This window comes from Dendrobates tinctorius, unplaced genomic scaffold (genome assembly GCF_039654945.1).
Source record: "Dendrobates tinctorius isolate UK_male_01 unplaced genomic scaffold, ASM3965494v1 ptg000424l, whole genome shotgun sequence".
Lineage (NCBI taxonomy): Eukaryota > Metazoa > Chordata > Amphibia > Anura > Dendrobatidae > Dendrobates > Dendrobates tinctorius.
The window spans coordinates 1,628,565-1,644,201 of NW_027362088.1; the positions used below are offsets into that span (position 1 = coordinate 1,628,565).

Genomic DNA, 15,637 nt, shown 5'->3' on the forward strand with positions numbered 1-15,637 from the left:
ACAGAAACTTTCCTCATTCTGCCTTTATCTACAGGAACCTTCCTCATTCTGCCTTTATCGACAGAAACTTTCCTCATTCTGCCTTTATCTACAGGAACCTTTCTCATTATGTCTTTAGCTACAGAAACCTTACTCATTCTGCCTTTATCTACTGAAACCTTTCTCATTATGTCTTTGCCTGCACGAAGCAGTCTGTGCTCTGTATCGGCCATAAATCTCTTCACAGGATGATGATCGCACTTAAGTTTCCATGAAATATCTAATATTTTCATACCTCGTCCAAGGCATTGCACTATGTGACGCTTTTCAGCAGCAGAGATCCTTTTTCTTTCCCATATTGCTGGAAACCTCTGTCTGCTTAATAATGTGGTACGTCCTTAATTAGTTTTCCTGTAATTGGTCACCTGGCAACTAATTATCACAGTGGTCTGAGATTGATGTACGTGATCCAAAGACCCCGAGACACGAACCATCCATGAGGATGTAACAATATTAACATAGTAACATAGTTTTGAAGGCTGAAGGAAGACCTTATGTCCATCTAGTTCAGCCTATTGTTAGTGCAGCTGTTCTGCATTGTTGATCCTGGGGAAGGCAAAAAACCCACAGAGTAGAAGCCAATTTTCTCCATAGGGAAAAAAATTCCTTCCCCTAAGCTGGGTCAACCATCTACCTATAATATTCTGTTATTCGTAACCTTCTATACTGTTACTCACAAGAAAAGCCTCCATTCCTTTCTTTCATTCATTCAGTGAGTTGGCCATCACCACTTCCTCAGGAAGAGAATTCCAGAGCCTCACTGCTCTTACCGTGAAGAACCCTCTTCTATGCTGGGGCAGAAATTGTCTTTCCTCCAAGCGAAGAGAATGCCCCCTTGTTCTTGTCACCAACAGTTCATTGGAGAGATCTCTGTATTGCCCTCTGATATACTTGTACATATATATTAAGTCTCCCCTAAGTCTTCTCTTTTCTAGAGTAAATAGACCTAATTTTGATAACCTTTCTGGGTATTGTAGTGAACCAACTCCATTTATCATTTTAGTAGCCGCCTTTGAACCCTTTCAAGTTCAGTAATGTCTTTCTTGAGCACCGACGTCCAAAATTGCACACAATCCTCCAAGTGTGGTCTGACGAGTGATTTGTACAGAGGGAGAATTATGTTTTCATCTCGTGTCCCCAGACCTCTTCTAATGCATCCCATGACCCTATTTGCTTTGGTGGCAGCTGCCTGACACTGGGCACTCCAATTTAGCTTCTTATTGACACGGACGTCCAATTTGTACCATAATTTGGAAAGCGGCATAGCGTCTGCTAGAGGCCATGGGGGGAATCCTCCCAGGTACCTTGCAGATGGCTTCATCCCTGGCCCTGTAATGAGTACACATCTCTCATTCACACCTTTATTTCTGGCACATTGGTGTAAGGCAAGGTTATAAATACAATCGCTGGAGGCTTCAATCGTGAGGGTAAACCTAGAAACCTAATGGATGTGAGGCTACCACGCTACCGTTCTCAACCAGGGCCGCAGACGCGGAGCGCAGGTTCCTGAATAAAGCTGCTCCGGTTCCTCCACTCCGTAAGATCCTGAGCCTGTCGTGCACGCGGGTGGACGCCTGTAACACAAGAGATCTGTGAGCACTGATCCTGCATGAGGACAAGCGGTCACACAAGGGTTCACTTACTTCAGCGCACCAGATGTCACACAGAACCTTCTCGTGAGCAGACGTTGGGAGTCCCTGGGACAGAGCATTGGAAGACCTGCCAGAAAAATCAAAAGGAGCAACAACCCAGAGCTGAGACCGTATCCTGACGTGGCTCTGACATTAACCTTTAATGCTGCGAGATCCCCTCAGTGCCGCTCATTCGCTGGCTCCCCCCAATGGGCAGAGGGGATCCATATGACTAATAGCTTATCGGGCCACAAGTCACGTGTTGTGTGCCAGGTGGGCAGCAGATGAGTGCACGGGAAAGCACTGCAGCCCTGTCCTCACCTGGATAACACCACCACCATGGCGTAGAGATCGATGGCGCAGTCTGCCACCCTCTGCAGCACGTACTGTTCATCTGGAAGAAGCACAAGACGTTACAGGTAGCACAGACCGCGGGTCGTGGGGGGCAGGGAAGTCGTCTTACCCAGAATCCTCTTGCCGTACTTGATAAGCAGCTCCTCTACTGCACTGCCGAAATCTTCGATAGCGCCAACTGCCTGCAGTGGAAATGAAGCAGCAGACAGGTGAGCGCTGCTCACCATGGCATATGGCGGCACCGACCTACAGTCTACGAGGCCTGCACCCAACTCACCAGCTCCGCGCTCTTCTCCACCTCCGGGTGCACCTGGCCTTTCAGTGTTAGCCCTGTGCCCAGGCCGGCCTTCCTGTAGACAGGATGAAAAACACTGGGGACTAAGGCTACGTGCACACATTGCGGATTCACATGCGGATCTGAAGCGCTTTTGCTGACACTGTATTTTTAACAGAGACACACAAAAAAACTCTCTCTCTCTTGACTAATCTGCAATGTGTGCACATACCCTTACAGTCAGCACCTGAACCCTTCTCACCCAACATGTCCTTACCCACGCTGTCCACACTCTGCCCGTATTCCCTCCTCCCACCGCTCATACCTCTCCACTCTTCCATCCGTACGGCCCCAGTCTCTAACTTCTCGTCCCCCACATCCTGTCTGCCAGTCTCACCCCTCAATCTGCTCTGCCTCACCCCTTCTACTCAATCTTATCCCTCTCATCCCATCTGCTCAGTCACACCCTTCTTTTCAGCCTCACCTCTCTCATCCCCCCTGGCCCCATCTACTGTCTCGACCCTCTCCTACCCCATTCTGCTCAGTCTCATCCCTCTCATTTCCCCAGGCCCCATCCGTCTCAACCCTCTCATACCCCAAGTCTGCTCAGTCTCACCTCTCTCATCCCCCCTGGCCCCATCTACTGTCTCGACCCTCTCATCCCCACTGGCCCCATCTACTGCCTCGACCCTCTCATCCCCACTGGCCCCATCTACTGACTCGACTCTCTCACCCCCTCATTTGCTCACTCTCACCCCTCTCATTCCCCCCAGACCACTCACCTCCTTGCTCTGCGCAGACCTTCCTTCACCAGTAATGGCGTGTTGCTCAGGGGGCTGCTCAGCGCTTTCTGCAGGGACTTCAGCTCCTTCCCGGCACTCTGTATTAAGGTGAGAGTTGTCAGTGTGGCATGTTCTCTCGTCAATGCTCTGCTTTTAGGCACAGCCCCATGTTAGATGTACAGACCCCCTTTCTGCACATATTCACGTTCACCCCCAGTCAGCGCGCCCGTCCGGAAGAGTTACCTGCAGTCCGTACAGGGATACGAAGAGGCGGAGAATATCATTGGCGCCTTCAAAGATGCGGAAGATGCGCAGGTCTCTGAGAACGCGCTCCACACCGGTGTCCTGCCCATGAGAGAAACCAGTGTTACCAGCAGCCTGGACCAGTCAGGTGTAGCGCCATTACCACGCCTGTGACAAATGGCGCTACCTCACACCCCGGGCACCGGTGAAGGAACCGGTGCTCGTTACCTTCATGAAGCCGTTTCCTCCCAGAATCTGGATACATTCATCGGCCACTGACCAAGCCGCCTCCTGCAGGGGAAAAATGGATGTCAGAAAGACCGTAACCATCCAGCTGCCGATGACGTGACCGCCCGGAGGCGACAGCACCATCAAGGACCACTGATTGTCAGCAGAGAGTCATACTCACCGAGCCAAAGATTTTGCTAATGGCAGCTTCTACCTGAAAGTCCTTTGCCCCGGAGTCCATGTTTGCACTGATCATGTACGCCATTGACTAGACAATAAAAAGCGGAGCCGGTTACATGGAGCGTCTTCCCCATGACACCGATTCACATCCCGCTCACCCCAGGTTACCTCCGTCACATACTGCAGGACGGCCATGCGGGCCAGCTTCTCCTGGATGACGCCAAAGTTATGAAGTTTATTTCCAAACTGGGAGCGATTTGTGGCGTGCTCCACCTGATGGGAGATAGGGCTGCAGCGTGAGGCATGGTTCACCACTCCATTCTGCTCTGCCCCCCCTCTAGTCCCTGCACTTACTGCCTTGTGGATCAGGCCCTTCATGGTGCCAGACATGGCCGCAGCCATCCCGAACCGCCCGTTGTTCAGTATGTTCATGGCTACCTTAAAGCCGTTGCCTTCGCCCCCCAGGACATTCTCTGCCGGGACACGGACCTCATCAAAGTACACAGGAGCCGTGTTACTGGCCCGAATTCCCAGTTTCTTGTCCGGGGACCCGCTAAAGTGGAAGACGTGAAGAGGGGAGATGTTATGGACCCACAGCAGTAGACACACATGGCTCATCCCCCTCCCTGATCCTCACCTGCAAACCACCTCCCTCCTGATCTTCACCTTCTCGTCCCCTCCCAGACCCTATTTTGCTCATCTTCTCCCCGATCCACACCTGCTTACTCTGCCTTCCCGATCCTCACCTGCTCACCCCCCCTTCCCGATCCTCACCTGCTCATTGCTCTCCCAGACCCTATTCTGCTCATCCTCTCCCCGATCTACACCGTCTTCCCTATCCTCACCTGCTCACCCCCCTGCCTGATCCTACTCTGCTCAACCTCTGTGATCCACACCCAGCCTTCCAGATCCTCACCTGTTCACCCCCATCCCCGATTGTCACCTGCTCACTCCCCTCCCTGATCACCTCCTCACCCCAATGCCTGATCCCTTTCTGCTCATCCTCTTCGCGATCCACACCCTGCTCACCTGCTCTCCCGATTCTCTCCTACTCACCCCCTCCCTGATCCTCAGTTGCTCTTCTCCTTCCCCGATCCCCCCCTCCTTCCAGATCCTCACCTTCTCATCCTCTTCCCTGATCCTCACCTGCTCACCCCTTCTCCTCGCTCCACGATAAATGCCGTGATCTTATCTTTCATCGCTCCGGTCGTCGCGTCCTGAACCTCAGTTCTTGCAAACACTGTGAACAGGTCCGCGATGCCCCCATTACTGTGAAACAATGGACAGATGTTATTCTGGGGCAGGACAATATGGGGGTCTCCACGATCACATAGATGCAGGACAATATGGGGATCTCTTCGGTCACGTGGAGGCTGCGATAACTGGGAATGATGAGGGTGTGCCTCCAGATACTACTGCCATGGGTCACGCAGAGACCCTCATATCATCTGCTCATTTCCAGCCCCACATGACACCAGCGTGCAGATAATATGGGGACCTCTGCTTGTTCTCTCCCAGATTCACCTGATCCAAAGCTTGCCCCCAGAAAGGGTGTAATACTTTCCACAAGGGCTCTTCTTGGCAGTGGATCTGATAGAGGCGGCATCGGATCCACTAGTTGGCTCGGTGAGACAGTACGCAGCAATAATTTCACCTGGGTCATTGAATAAGATAAAAAATTAGTGTAATGCTTCCACAACTCTGAGATCCTCCAAGCCCTCGTCCTACAGCCTCACCTGAAGCAAGACGCGGCAGATACTTCTTCTTCTGCTCCTCAGTGCCATACAGGAGGATCCCTTTAAAGCCAATTGACTGATGAGCACCTAAAGTGATGCCAACACCAAGGTCGTGCTGCCCCACGATCTCCACCAACCGGGCATACTGAGCAGGAAAGAAAAGAAGAACCCATCACCTCAAGAAAGGGTCATCCTGCTGGTCACAGGGCTTCACCCCCATGCCCTTCATCTTACCAGACCTCCAATTCACAATACATCACAGCCGTGACCAGATCTCCTTCCTAGACACCATGGCGCAAGCAGACACCAATGGACACCTGACCACAGATCTGTACTCAAAACCCACTGACTGTAACAGCTGGCTCCACTATCCAAGCTGCCATCCCAACACTACTAAGGACAGTGTCCCACGCGCCCAGCTCATTCAGGTCTCCCGGATAGTCACAGACCCCGAGACACTTCACACTAGGGTGAATGACATGACACAGAAATTCAGGGACACAGGTTAACCACGGAGACTATTGGAAAGCAAAAAAATTTGCACTTTGACTTCACAATCCCCTCCCCCTCTCTTTCGATCCACAGAAAGGGGGCCCTTCGTGCACATGGACCCCCCACTTCTGCCAAAAGTCTAGTCTATCATCAGAAAACATTGGCCACTCGTTTCCAATATAAGATGTGGAAAAACACGGTTACCACTACCAGACCATTTCCCCAAACATCGGCACAGGTTCCATGGCCTAGGAGGGGTGGAAATCATATCAAACTCCTAAAAACCTGGATCCACACATTGGACACTTTGGCACCTAGAGGCCTTAATAGGGAAACTGACTGGTCTACATGACTAGTGTTTAGCCTCTTCTTCACACACCTTACAGACACGCTGACCTTCCACTCCATGAGGGAAGTCACCCGACACAGGTCCGTCACCTCTTCCCCCCCCCATGCTTATCTAGCATGGTTAACCACCACCACACACCGTGCTCTCCGTCCCATCAGTTAGACAGATCACAACCCATTCTTTGTTGCATCCTTTTAGCTGGCGTTCCTGACTTTATTCTGGTCTATACGTGGGTTATTGATTAACTTATCACCTCCATGGAGCATTAGCCACCATAATTTGCCCCAGCTGACTGACATGTACCATACGCGGTTATTTTTGTATGCTCCTTTGAAATCACTTGCTCATCCTTAATAAATGGAACACATTATTTGCAATTAAACCACCTTGAGTGTGCAGTGAATACTGACTCTTCTTGACCCTCATAGAGCAGTGGTGGTGGCCAGGCTCAACCCAGGGGTCACATAATTATGATGGTGAATTAGGGTCTGGCATTATTGCAAATGGCCGGTATGTGCTGCAGAGAGAAAATTATATGGTTATGCTGGGACTTATAGTTCCACAAGTGTTTGTTGTGTATTACTTATAAGGGGGGCTTTTAGGGTTAGTCAGGTCCCGGAAGGTCTGTGTTGGAAGGTCTGTGTTGGCACCCGGTGAGGCCCTGGACCTGGTGGCCTGGGTGTTGGACGTATGTCCTGAGTAGCACCCGGATAGGCCACATGTGTACGCGGAGTCTGTGAAGGCACTGCGTTTAGGGGAGCTACCTTCCATCTGATGATCTGGACTGCCGATAGTGCACTCGTCACAAGGAAGGTGATCCAAGTTCGGCGGCTTCCCGGGAACCAGGACTGACAGGAGGTCAGTCTGTGGAGCAGAAGCTCCTGAGAGGTAACACCGGGCATGGGAAAAGCACTGTGTTCACTGACAAAGGTCAGTTACTGAACTGTGCGGTCACCCAGTGACTGAAGAAAGTCAGGCGTGACTAGTGAATGCTTGCTAAAGCCATAGGTGACGAAGTAATGGACTATGTGTAAGCTGGTGATGTGTAAGCCGGCTTACATTGCGATGTATTAGATAGTAGATACTAAAGATGGTTAGCACTCGACTGAATCATAGAATGGTAGAGTTGGAAGGGACCTCCTGGGTCATCTGGTCCAACCCCCTGCTCAAAGCAGGAGTCACTAAATCATCCCAGTCAGATATCTGTCCAGCCTCTGTTTGAAGACTTCCATTGAAGAAGAACTCACCACCTCTTGTGGCAGCTTGTTCTACTCATTGATCACTGTGTCAAAAAGTTTTTTCTAATATCTAATCTGTGTCTCCTCCCATTCAGTTTCATCCCATTGCTTCTAGTCTTTCCTTGTGCAAATGAGAATAAAGTTGATCCTTCTGCAATGTGACAGCCCTTCAGATATTTGTAGACAGCTATTAAGTCTCCTCTCAGTCTTCTCTTCTGCAGCTAAACATTCCCAAATCCTGCAACCTTTCCTCATAAGACAGGGTTTGCAGACCGGTCACCATTCTGGTCGCTCTTCTCTGAACTTGCTCCAGTTTGTTGATGACTGAAGAGTTGAGTATACGGTGCTAGTGAGGAGTCAATGGCCCCAAAAGTAGGAGTTCAATATAGAATCACTGCACACGTGGAATATGCTCAAAATGAACTTTTTGCAATTTTTATTTAGCGGTGATGAAGCGACAGCTGACGTTTCGGCCTGACAATGGCCTTTATCACATAGTCGCCCTTTTAAAGTAGAGTCAGAGGTCCTGCTTTCAGAAGATCAGAGCTAATGGGGATATGCCAAAGAGTAATTGGTGGCGCAGTGGGGGATGCAGGCACTACGGAGACACGGCGGTGCCCATCCCCATTAGCTCTGATCTTCTGTAAGCAGGACCTCTGACCTCATCGGATAATCCGCATCTTTTTGAAATATTGCCTAGCAGTGATCATACTTACCTGGTGACTACTGAAACTCTACTTTAAAAGGGCGACTATGTGATAAAGCCCATTGTCAGGCCGAAACGTCAGCTGTCGCTTCATCACCGTTAAATAAAAATTACAAAAAAGTTCATTTTGAGCATATTCCACGTGTGCAGTGATTCTATATTGAACTCATACATTGCGATGAATGACGCTTAAATAAACCGTATAGACTGTTTTGTGTGGAAAAAACCCCATGCTTGACTACGTTAATCCGCTGCCAAGCGAGTGTTTCCCAAACCCGTGCAGTGAGCGCTGCGCTACAATATACACACACACAGTATAGACCAAAAGTTTGGACACACCTTCTCATTCAAAGAGTTTTCTTTATTTTCAGGACTATGAAAATTGTAGATTCACTCTGAAGGCCTCAAAACTATGAATTACCACATGTGGAATTATAGAATTAACAAAAAAGTGTGAAACAACTGAAAATATGTCTTATATTCTAGGTTCTTCAGAGTAGCCACCTTTTGCTTTGATTACTGCTTTGCACACTCTTGGCATTCTCTTGATGAGCTTCAAGAGGTAGTCACCGGAAATGGTCTTCCAACAGTCTTGAAGGTGTTCCCAGAGATGCTCAACACTTGTTGGCCCTTTTGCCTTCACTCTGCGGTCCAGCTCACCCCAAACCATCTCGATTGGGTTCATGTCTGGTGACTGTGGAGGCCAGGTCATCTGGCGTAGCACCCCATCACTCTCCTTCTTGGTCAGATAGCCCTTACACAGCCTGGAGGTGTGTTTGAGGTCATTGTCCTGTTGAAAAATAAATGATGGTCCAACTAAACACAAACCGGACGGAATAGCATGCCGCTGCAAGATGCTGTGGTAGCCATGCTGGTTCAGTATGCCTTCAATTTTGAATAAATCCCCAACAGTGTCACCAGCAAAGCACCCCCACACCATCACACCTCCTCCTCCATGCTTCACGGTGGGAACCAGGCATGTAGAGTCCATCCGTTCACCTTTACTGCATCGCACAAAGATCTCAAAATTGGACTCATCAGACCAAAGCACAGATTTCCACTGGTCTAATGTCCATTCCTTGTGTTCTTTAGCCCAAACAAGTCTCTTCTGCTTGTGGCCTGTCCTTAGCAGTGGTTTCCTAGCAGCTATTTTACCATGAAGGCCTGCTGCACAAAGTCTCCTCTTAACAGTTGTTGTAGAGATGTGTCTGCTGCTAGAACTCTGTGTGGCATTCACCTGGTCTCTAATCTGAGCTGCTGTTAACCTGCGATTTCTGAGGCTGGTGACTCGGATGAACTTATCCTCCGCAGCAGAGGTGACTCTTGGTCTTCTTTTCCTGGGGCGGTCCTCATGTGAGCCAGTTTCTTTATAGCGCTTGGTGGTTTTTGCCACTGCACTTGGGGACACTTTCAAAGTTTTCCCAATTTTTCAGACTGACTGACCTTCATTTGAAGTAATGATGGCCACTCGTTTTTCTATACTTAGAAATTGTATTATGGCAAGAAAAGAAAAACGAGTGGCCATCATTACTTTAAGAAATGAAGGTCAGTCAATCCGAAAAATTGGGAAAACTTTGAAAGTATCCCCAAGTGCAGAGGTCCTGTCACTACTGTACGTAGACTGTCGTGTGCGGTGTACCGCCAGAGGTCCTGTCACTACTGTACGTAGACTGCCGTGTGCGGTGTACCGCCAGAGGTCCTGTCACTACTGTACGTAGACTGCCGTGTGCGGTGTACCGCCAGAGGTCCTGTCACTACTGTACGTAGACTGCCGTGTGCGGTGTACCGCCAGAGGTCCTGTCACTACTGTACATAGACTGCCGTGTGCGGTGTACCGCCAGAGGTCCTGTCACTACTGTACATAGACTGCCGTGTGCGGTGTACCGCCAGAGGTCCTGTCACTACTGTACATAGACTGCCGTGTGCGGTGTACCGCCAGAGGTCCTGTCACTACTGTACATAGACTGCCGTGTGCGGTGTACCGCCAGAGGTCCTGTCACTACTGTACATAGACTGCCGTGTGCGGTGTACCGCCAGAGGTCCTGTCACTACTGTACATAGACTGCCGTGTGCGGTGTACCGCCAGAGGTCCTGTCACTACTGTACATAGACTGCCGTGTGCGGTGTACCGCCAGAGGTCCTGTCACTACTGTACATAGACTGCCGTGTGCGGTGTACCGCCAGAGGTCCTGTCACTACTGTACATAGACTGCCGTGTGCGGTGTACCGCCAGAGGTCCTGTCACTACTGTACATAGACTGCCGTGTGCGGTGTACCGCCAGAGGTCCTGTCACTACTGTACATAGACTGCCGTGTGCGGTGTACCGCCAGAGGTCCTGTCACTACTGTACATAGACTGCCGTGTGCGGTGTACCGCCAGAGGTCCTGTCACTACTGTACATAGACTGCCGTGTGCGGTGTACCGCCAGAGGTCCTGTCACTACTGTACATAGACTGCCGTGTGCGGTGTACCGCCAGAGGTCATGTCACTACTGTACATAGACTGCCGTGTGCGGTGTACCGCCAGAGGTCCTGTCACTACTGTACATAGACTGCCGTGTGCGGTGTACCGCCAGAGGTCCTGTCACTACTGTACATAGACTGCCGTGTGCGGTGTACCGCCAGAGGTCCTGTCACTACTGTACATAGACTGCCGTGTGCGGTGTACCGCCAGAGGTCCTGTCACTACTGTACATAGACTGCCGTGTGCGGTGTACCGCCAGAGGTCCTGTCACTACTGTACATAGACTGCCGTGTGCGGTGTACCGCCAGAGGTCCTGTCACTACTGTACATAGACTGCCGTGTGCGGTGTACCGCCAGAGGTCCTGTCACTACTGTACATAGACTGCCGTGTGCGGTGTACCGCCAGAGGTCACTACTTTAATAGATGTGTGTTTCGTGATGCCAAAGGTCCAATACTCTGCAGACTACTTTGCTTCGGTGCTGCACCGGATAGTGGAATGACAATCTGATCCTTTTGAGAGGAAATGGAAGAGATGCCCACGGTGCACAAGCCCAAAACCACTTTTGTAAAAAGGATATCTATAATCCAAAGCCTAAAACAAGAGGCGTTTCTGAGTGGTGTGCTTCTCTCCAATGACCGACATCCATTATATGTACATTCCTGCTTGGACCGGCGCTACAGTAATGCTCCTCTCAAGAAGCAATGCAAAGCTTCCATATATCATGGACATAAATCCGCGGGCCTTACGGAGAAACGTCAGGAACCGGTGGCAGCTTGTAGGAAGGTATCTGCCTAGTTTTTACTTACTATTCAACAAGTTAGGCCTAGAAAAAATGGCACTTCCCAATGAACATATCGAGAAAGGTCAAAGAAGCGTATAGCCATAAAATAACATAGCTTTCTTAGAATAAACACAAAAAGGAGACATAGACCATCACTAAGAGGAGATAAATATCCAATAAGAGACCAGCAAGTGCATAAGCATAGCAATTCTACAATATTGTGCCTAATGCTACAAAAAGGGGCACACTCATGAATGTAAAAAACACTAAGATATGACACCATGAAATCCATACGGCAGAAGACACCACTAATAACAGTGTCATGGCAAGATACATAACTACAGTGACTAAACTGCGTCTACAAGGGCAAGTACCCAACAGAAGACATTAGTGTCCAGGTATAGGAAGCACCACGACTCAAAAAACGACTCCCCATACATTCAAGCAGAAATCGCAATGTAAAATGCATAGTCATAGTGCCATCACGTAGAAGTCAAACAGCAGCAAAGTATATAGCAGAAACTGAGTGCGCCTATCATGGGGTGGTCATAAAATTCAAGCATAGATGCCTTAGTATGTGGCCAATAAGGCTCCTCTACATGCGCTAATCCCATTCCCCAATGGTGCTGCAACAGCCCCAAAGCAGCCCAATAATAAGCATACGACCTTGTGGTGTCGAATACGACCTTGTGGTGTCGTGGTCGTATTCATGAGTGTGCCCCTTTTTGTAGCATTAGGCACAATATTGTAGAATTGCTATGCATATGCACTTGCTGGTCCCCTATTGGATAGTTATCTCCTCTTAGTGATGGTCTAGGTCTCCACCCTGCATGTATTTACTCCATTCACTGCTGGCAAGCAGCCTGAATGGTACAACTTCCCACCTCTGCTGCCTCTATTTTTCTGCTGCAATATATCCAAATGGCACAACTCTGTACTTCTGCTGCTTTACCATTTTGCTGCATATTCTAATGTGCTTGCTAAAGCTTTGGTATAATTCATTTGTTGCACTGTATGTAATACTTACTGCTTTAGATCCGTGACTGGGGCCTCTCTAGATCTTATCAGGTGGAAGGTGCTATACCATATTGACAGAGTATGGTCTAGTCTAGCCTTTGATCATCTAACCATCCCCTGGTGCGCTGGCCCCAGCTGCCAAATTATACCCAACCAGCTCCCACAATCCCTCTCTCCTGACCCTGTAGTGTGGCCTCTATATATTTAGAAGTTCCTAAGGGGAAGCACGCAGTGTGGGGTGCAGCACGCAAGCATCCCATAAGCAAAGCATCATGAAAACAGCAGTTATACATGGCAGTTAGTCAGGGCAGTAGTCAGGTAACCCACACTTTGCTCTCCCCTTTATCCTTGTGCTTTATTTTTATCCTCCTGTGTTCCCTTGCCATCCACATTCACTGCCCCATCCCCCCTAAATCACGACTCATACACATCAGCCCCTCTATACTTCCCTCTCCCATGTACAGCTCCCACGCACTCCTCACCTTCCTGAGAAACCTCAGCCCATCTTGCCCAAACACATCGCCGAAAAAAACTACTTACAATTTCAACAACTATTTGCTCTTTATCTTCCTACTCCTACTGATTTCAGGGGACATCTCCCCCAACCCTGGCCCACCATCCTCCAAACCTCAACCCCTACCGTACCTCATATCGAAACCATAATAATCTTATTAATATTACTTGCACTCCCTCATCTCCATCTTTTAATTGTGCCCTCTGGAATCCAGTCTGCTTGTAACAAGCTTCCTTTCCTACACAACTACTTTCTGAACAGCTCTCTGAATCTGTTGGCCCTCACTGAAACCTGGATTCAGGATTCTAACACTGCCTCTCCTGCTGCCATTTCCTATGGTGGCTTACAATTCTCCCACTCCCCGAGACCCACAAACAGACCTGGTGGTGGAGTCGGCATACTCCTGTCCCCACAATGCATTTTCCAGGTCATCCCCCCAGTTCCATCACTCTTATTCCCTTCTTTTGAGGTCCACACCATCCGGCTCTTCCGTCCCCTCTCCCTCAGAGTAGCGGTCATATACCGGCCCCCAGGCTCACCCACCCACTTCCTTGACCACTTCTCAGCCTGGCTGCTGCACTTCATGTCTTCAGAACTTCCAACCCTTATCCTGGGAGACTTCAACATCCCCATTAACAGCCCTACTTCCACATCTGCATCCCAGCTTCTATCACTAACCACTTCTCTAGGCCTCTCGCAGCTTTCAACCTCTGAGACACACAAGGCCGGTAACACCCTTGATCTGATCTTCGTCCGGCTCTGTTCAATCTCCCACCTAAATAACTCACCGCTTCCACTCTCTGACCACAACATTCTTTCCTTCACGCTCACAAATCCTCGCCCACCCCAGCTCACTCCTACTTACCACACAGTCAGAAATCTTCAAGCCATTAACCCTCAGACACTTTCAGACTCCCTACACTCATCACTGTCCCCAATCTCCTCTTCTTCCTGTCCTAATCTGGCTGTTCATCACTACAATGACACTCTTAGAAGCACCCTTGACCAAGTAGCTCCCCTCACCCTCAGAACCTCCAAGCACAGAGTAAAACAGCCTTGGCTCACATCGCAAACTCAACTTCTCCAGCGATGCTCTAGGAGTGCTGAACGCCTATGGCGAAAAACCCACACAACAGAAGACTTCATCCACTTCAAATTTATGTTAAGAGCCTATAACTCTGCCCTTCACCTCGCCAAACAGACCTACTTCACCACCCTGATCTCCTCACTAGCCAACAACCCCAAGAAACCTTTTGACACCTTTCACTCCCTCCTCAGGCCAAAAGGACAAGCCCCTATCACAGACATTTGTGCTGATGACCTGGCCTCCCACTTTACAGAAAAAATAGATTATATCCGTCAGGAAATCTGCTCCCAACCACCAAGTGCTGTGACTCCCATCCCTTCCTGCATCTCCCCTGGCTCACTTTCCACATTTGATCCCATCACAGAAGAAGTAGTCTCCAGACTCCTCTCTTCTTCTCGTCTGACTACATGCACTACCGACCCCATTCCCTCATATCTCCTCCAGTTTCTCTCTCCAGTCGTCACAACCCACCTAACTACAATCTTTAATCTCTCACTCTCCTCGGGCATTTTCCCATCCTCCTTCAAACACGCCAACGTTACTCCATTACTAAAGAAACCCGCTCTCGACCCATCCTGCACAAACAACTACAGACCAGTCTCCAATCTCCCCTTCATCTCTAAACTTTTGGAGCGCCTAGTTTACTCCCGCCTTACCCGTTACCTCTCCACTCACTCCCTTCTAGACCCTTCACAGTCCGGCTTCCGCCCCCTACATTCGACTGAAACTGCACTCATCAAAGTGACCAATGACCTTCTGACAGCAAAACGTAATGGTGACCACTCTCTGCTCATTCTTCTTGACCTATCTGCAGCTTTCGATACTGTTGACCATCATCTCCTACTCTCTAGGCTCCAGTCACTAGGCATTAAGGACATGGCTCTCTCCTGGTTCGCTACCTATCTCTCTGACAGCTCCTTCAGTGTTTTGATCTCTGGCTCCACTTCATCTCCTCTTACTCTTGCTGTCGGGGTACCTCAGGGCTCAGTCCTTGTCCCCCTTCTCTTCTCTCTCTACACAGCCCCAATTGGACAGACCATCAGCGCAGATTTGGCTTTCAGTATCATCTTTATGCTGATGCCACACAACTATACACATCTTTCTCCGACCTCACCCCCGCTGTACTACAGAACGCCAGTGACTGTCCGCAGTCTCCAAAATCATGTTCACTCTCTATCTGAAACTCAACCTCTCCAAAACTGAACTACTTCTGCTCCCGCCGTCTACTAACCTCCCTAAATCGGACATTTCCCTCTCCGTGGGTGGTACCACAATAACACTCCAGCAGCAGGCGCGCTGTCTGGGTGTTATGTTTGACACCAATCTTTCCTTCACATCCCATATACAATCTCTTGCCGCTTACACCTAAAGAACATCTCTAGAATCTGCCCTTTTCTCACCATGGAAACAACAAAAACCCTCACTGTAGCATTGATTCACTCCCGCTTGGATTACTGCAACGCTCAATTAATTGGCCTCCCCGTCACTCGACTATCCCCTCTCCAGTGCATACTTAATGC

The 15,637-nt window shown here is 49.5% G+C and overlaps 1 protein-coding gene across 2 annotated transcripts in view; it reads right to left on the reverse strand.

The window, feature by feature from the left end:
• Window positions 1–1,386: 1,386 nt before the first annotated feature.
• Window positions 1,387–15,637, reverse strand: part of ACADVL (acyl-CoA dehydrogenase very long chain) — a 50,415-nt gene continuing 36,164 nt past the window's right edge. Inside the window, exons 7-20 of one of the 2 annotated variants that reach the window (XM_073564064.1) lie at window positions 5,468–5,612; window positions 5,256–5,385; window positions 4,878–5,000; window positions 4,086–4,284; window positions 3,900–4,004; window positions 3,733–3,819; window positions 3,552–3,614; window positions 3,324–3,425; window positions 3,081–3,178; window positions 2,302–2,374; window positions 2,134–2,206; window positions 1,992–2,064; window positions 1,683–1,758; window positions 1,387–1,613 (exon numbers count right to left, since the gene is read on the reverse strand). In XM_073564064.1, the coding sequence (XP_073420165.1) occupies window positions 1,473–1,613; window positions 1,683–1,758; window positions 1,992–2,064; window positions 2,134–2,206; window positions 2,302–2,374; window positions 3,081–3,178; window positions 3,324–3,425; window positions 3,552–3,614; window positions 3,733–3,819; window positions 3,900–4,004; window positions 4,086–4,284; window positions 4,878–5,000; window positions 5,256–5,385; window positions 5,468–5,612 (1,488 nt within the window). In that variant the 3' untranslated portion in view covers window positions 1,387–1,472. Of the gene's footprint in view, window positions 1,759–1,991; window positions 2,065–2,133; window positions 2,207–2,301; window positions 2,375–3,080; window positions 3,179–3,323; window positions 3,426–3,551; window positions 3,615–3,732; window positions 3,820–3,899; window positions 4,005–4,085; window positions 4,285–4,877; window positions 5,001–5,255; window positions 5,386–5,467; window positions 5,613–15,637 lie in introns of both variants that reach the window. The other variant, XM_073564063.1, reaches the window with a different exon arrangement.